Consider the following 5,297-nt stretch of genomic DNA (forward strand, 5'->3'; position numbering starts at 1 on the left):
GCAGAGACTGTAGCTCAGTGCTGGATGTTCCTAGGGCGCGCAAGCCCTGGGGCTGCACAGGTGGCGCAGGGGCTGTGCTCGCGGCATTGGCAAGAGAGCTGGAAATGCTATAGTCTCAGCCGAGGAGCCCAGCGAAGGGTGTGAGGAGACCAAATACTGAGCGCTGTAGACAAAGCTGCCAGCTGCCTGAGTGGGAACAGGTTTCACCCTGCGGGGGTGCCTGAGTGCTGACTCAGCTTACAGTAGGTTGATGGGCACTGACTGGGAGTTATGGCCAATGTCAAAGAGATGTTCTAGGGGCAAGCAAGTTGGGGCTTAAGAGTTCTCTGCAGTAGAAGCATCAGAGAGGCTTCATATAGGAAGGAATTAGGAGACTTGTTTACAGGGGTGAAAATCGGGTGGGAGAGAGGATGAGGCAGGTGAATGGTGGGCAGACTGAGCTAGACTTTTGTTGTCATTTTGTTTTGTGGCGTAGTCTTGTTATATAGTCCAGGGTGGTCTCTGACTTTTGGTCCTTCCTGCTTCATCTCCCCAAGCATTCGGATAATAGGCACTAGCTACCATAGGGCTTGAAAATCCGCAAAATCCAAGGAACATTTGAATGCTGCAGTGCAGGAACATGGGGAAGGGGCTTTAACCTGTGATGCCCTGGGGACTAGGTGGAGCGCAGCAGAGAGCTGCAGTCTGTGCTCGGCTCCCTCGGTTCTTAAACCTGGGAATTCATAGGCCTTTTCACATGGCAGTACATTGAGAGTGAACTGCAGCGCCAAGGAAACTGAGTTCAAGGTCAGTGGGCAAAGCCAGCTGCTAGTGACTTCATGCGCTGCGCTCTGTGGACACAAAGCTGTTCTGCCATGTTTTAAGTATTCCTAATTTCTGTCGTCCCCATGTCCAGGACTACTGCTGGGAAGACCATGGCTACTCTCTGGTGAATCGCCTTTATCCCGACGTGGGGCAGTTAATTGATGAGAAATTTCACATCGCTTACAATCTTACTTACAATACAATGGCAATGCACAAAGATGTTGATACCTCAATGCTCAGACGGGCTATCTGGAACTATATTCACTGCATGTTTGGAATACGGTCAGTCTGCTTCCTTATGCTTATGAAGACATTTCCTTTACACGAAGTATTGGGGTGCCTGCACACACACGGGCATGCACACATAACTAATTCTGTAGTTCCTGTGCACCACAGAGCCACAGCTTGGGTTCTGTGACAGGTGAGACAGGTGAGGTCTTGACAAGTGACAACTGACTTCAAGAAGGGAGAGTGAGCAAACTGGTCCCAGCCCATAGACAGGAGGCAGAACTGGTCACCAAACATCTGCATCCTCTTCTGTCCCTGGCCTTCATAGTTCCTGGAATTCAGCTCCTCTGAAGAGCACCCACTCCTGCACTGCTTGGGACTCTCTTGGTCCTGTTGGCTCTCCAGCCTGCTGTGTTCTGTAGGAAATATAACATCTTCTACCTTCTCATACTCATATTCTTCATATGGCTTTCTGGTTATCTCAGCCGATAAATCTGCTTTCTCAAGTATGGCTTTATCAGAGACCTGCAAGCTCTCTTTAATTCACACTGCTCGTGCTTTTAAAATACATCCAACCAGTTTTAAACCAATTCCTACTGATCAGTCCCCAGACTATTGACTTCGGCCTCCTTGGGCAGTTTTAGGATCAGCTTTGCCAAGAACGTTCCCCTTTTACACTGAAAACACAGTAGGTACCTTGCAGGCCTATATGTCCTGAAACAGGATTCAGTGGTTGGAATAGACATTGTTGCATGCAGGCATCTCAGCCTCTCCTAAAGTGACACCATGAGATTCTGAGAGACCATCAGCCCTCCTGCCCCATTCACCCCTGACCCCAGCTGTCCCCAGAAGCTTACACAAGTAAATTACCATCTTAGGTGTGTGATAGTACCAGTAACAAATATAAATTCTTGAGCTGGGTAGTGGTGGCACACGCCTTTAATCCCACCACTCAGGAGGCAGAGACAGGCAGATGTCTATGAGTTCGAGGCCAGCCTGGTCTACAAGAGCTAGTTCCAGGATAGTCTCCAAAACTTCAAAGAAACCCTGTCTCGAAACACCCCCCCCACACACACACACACAATGTTCTTTATTTCTTCTAGGCTCCTTTCAGCGTTGATTTCACTGTGGTTGTGTGTTGGTGATTGTGAATAGGTGGTTGCTAGGTGCCCAGTGCAGTTGCGTTGGTACTGTCAGCTATGGGAGTACTCTGCTTGGGCACTAGAAACCTTCTGTTCTTCCCTACTTCTTCCTTTTCGCTTTTCCATCCCACCCATTTCAACATCATAAATCCATAGCATTTCTGGGACTAAGTGTGCAGACAATGAGGAGAGAATTATGTGTTTACCTCGGTGTGTGTTGCACATAGAAAGGAGATTATTGCACACTGACAGTAGTCCATCCTTATGTCTTTTCACAGATACGATGACTATGACTATGGAGAGATTAACCAGCTATTGGATCGTAGCTTTAAAGTCTATATCAAGACTGTTGTCTGCACTCCTGAAAAGGTTACCAAAAGGATGTATGATAGCTTCTGGAGGCAGTTCAAGCACTCTGAGAAGGTTCGTGCTCGTGCTGGCTGGTTTACCCTGTACTTCGCAGTGCTTATTACACTCCTTCACATAGTCGAGTGGCTCTCCGACCCCTGCATCATCTCTAGAGCCTGAACATCATTCCAGAACGTCTGTCTCAGGAACCCACTGAGAGAGGTCTATATCATGAGAAGTACAAGAATAGACAAGAAGGCTAGACTGTCCTCAGAAAACTGGCATAGCTGTCTCCACCTAAGGCCATTGGGTTAAAGCTTTTAAAACGTGGGCATAGGCAGAAACAGGTTCTCTTTGAAGCAAGTTTTTAGAAGTTAATGGTTTGTCAAAAAATTCTAAAAGTCTGACAAAGCAAGGCCTAGATTTTCTGAACTATAACAAATATCCAGAAGACATGCAGTCAAATGTAAATAGAATAATACGACATTTATCCCAAAGGAGTCTGATATTGTGCTGATAAAGACTTAAGTTACTTGGTAGCACATAGAATGTACACTTGGCCCTTCAGTCTTATTTCTGCATCCATATGTTGAGTCAACTGAGAATCACAAAAGTCACTACAATTGTATTTGTGCCAAATATGTGCCTGTAGTTTGTCATAATTCCCCAGACAGTGTACCAACCATTTATATGGCATTTACATTGTAGTGACGGGAGGCTGTGCATTGATCATGTGTCTAATATGCTGTTTTAGTACAAGGGACTAGAACAGCCAGGGGTTTGGGTAGCCAAGGAGAATCCTGAAATCACTTACTCATCATAGCAAGAGACGAATAACTGTACTCATTTGGGACATTTTAAAATTGAATGTGTTGAGAAACTGTGGTCTTTTTATAATCTGTTCTTACATGATGTTGTCTTTTATATGCAGGTTCATGTTAATCTGCTTCTTATAGAAGCGAGGATGCAAGCAGAACTCCTGTATGCTCTGAGAGCCATTACCCGCTATATGACCTGATGCCTCTCCTCCTTAAAGATGATTCTGGAATGAAGAGCAAGTGTACTCTCCAAGGGGACAGCTTCAAGCCCCAGGACCAATGGTAGATAAAAAGAATTCAGAAATCCGTTGTGCCATGATTCCTTTAGTGTCTGCTATTTTACTGTGGGATGCCACTGCTTATGGGCAGTGGGTGCCAGCGGCGTCAGTGTTAGAGCTGTGAGGGAAGGCTGCTGGTCACGGCGCTCGCTTTCTCACAGTGCAGGGTGCTGGACGCTTGTTTCAGCACAGCGACTAGTCATTCTCCAAATGCTGCCGCTCTCGCGTACTAGGAGAACAGAATTGGAGTGTGTAAAGACTGGGCCTTGGGTACTAAGTTTATACATAAGGAATCGCGAAGCTCTCGGTGCTGCTGTGGCTGGGGACAAATGCGTGGCTGCTCCAGCTAAGCTACTAGTGATTAAGGTGAGCACTGCTACTCCCTGAGCCTACGTGCATACCTTGTGTGGTTTTCAACTAAACTTGTACACGTTCTTTTTCTCTCGCATCTAAAAAGCATAGAATTATTATTACTCACGGCTCAGCAGAGACCGTGTTGATGGCAACAGTCTGTTTCCTTCAGTATAGTTTTTAAAATTCAGTTAGTGGGCAATATTACAGTGGCATTCTTAAAAGATTTCCTCCAAAAAGCAATCTTCTGATGAAAGTGAGAAAGGAGAATGGGCTATCTTTTGTTATGCTGTTTCCCACGATCATCTGACACTGGAGGGCAGCTGTCTTGTGCAGGGAATGTGGAAACTATTGCTGCACATATCTGCACAGTCCCAGGAGCATCCTGCCCCGCGTGCTCCAGTTGACCTCGTGACCCTGACTTTGAAGGTTGTGCAGCTCCTTACAGAATAAAGCTGGAAAATATTTTAGTGAGGCTATCAAATTTGTATCTTGATTTACAAAATGCTAACTTTGAGATACAAACATTGAAAAAAATGTATTAAGTACTTTGTATTCTGGAACCGTGAATTGCTTTTGAAGTCTGTCAGTATTATTGATATTTTTTAATAAAGAATAATTTTCCGCAATTTGCTGTCTTAATGTCACAAAGTCCCACTTTAGCTTCACAGTAACAGAATCACTTTCAGTTCTGAGCGAAAGAGACTCACACTTAAACTGGAATCAGATGGGTGACGGATACTAAATGGAAAACCATTTTGAAGCCTACAGATTTATACAGTGAAGCGGGGGGGAGGGTCAGTGAGACAGCTTGGCCCTTGCCTTGAAGGATGTTATTTTGGTCCATCTCTCAGCACTGTATCTAAACACATAAAAGGTTCATTTTGGCCTGTGATTCTGAGTGCCGGGAAGACTGACCACCTGATTCGAGCCACATACTACTTCAGCTCGTGATAGAGAAGCAGAAGAGAGATGAGAGCCGAGCTCTCCAGATTGTGAACCCATTCCTATATGAAAAGAAAGCATGCATTGATTGAGTGAGTTCCATTCCCAGAAACCAAAGCAAACCCTTCTCCTGGGTCCCACAGCCCAAACTAGAACCTCTGGAGGACACCCTCAAACAATAGTAGATACACACCCTGTGAGAAGCTTAGACATCCAAATAGGTCGGCTTCGTTACCTGCAGGGGTAGCATACCAACGGAGCGCTATGATCCCAGCACTTGAGAGTGGAGCCAGGCAAACCAAGAGTTCAAAGTCATCCTCATTTATGTAGGACAACAACTTATCTGCTGCCCCAACAAGAAAAGGGCGTGCAAATCTTTCCAG

At 45.7% G+C, this 5,297-nt stretch overlaps 1 protein-coding gene across 1 annotated transcript; it reads left to right on the plus strand.

Moving 5' to 3' along the window:
- Window positions 1–817: 817 nt before the first annotated feature.
- Window positions 818–4,595, plus strand: LOC101982667 (sestrin-1; the record flags this gene model as incomplete). Its single annotated transcript, XM_005372322.2, has 3 exons — window positions 818–1,086; window positions 2,453–2,597; window positions 3,454–4,595. Coding segments are annotated over 3 exons (501 nt in total), but the record flags the coding sequence as incomplete, so codon positions are not given.
- Window positions 4,596–5,297: the final 702 nt, after the last annotated feature.

This window comes from Microtus ochrogaster, unplaced genomic scaffold (assembly GCF_000317375.1).
Source record: "Microtus ochrogaster isolate Prairie Vole_2 unplaced genomic scaffold, MicOch1.0 UNK1447, whole genome shotgun sequence".
NCBI classification, from domain to species: domain Eukaryota; kingdom Metazoa; phylum Chordata; class Mammalia; order Rodentia; family Cricetidae; genus Microtus; species Microtus ochrogaster.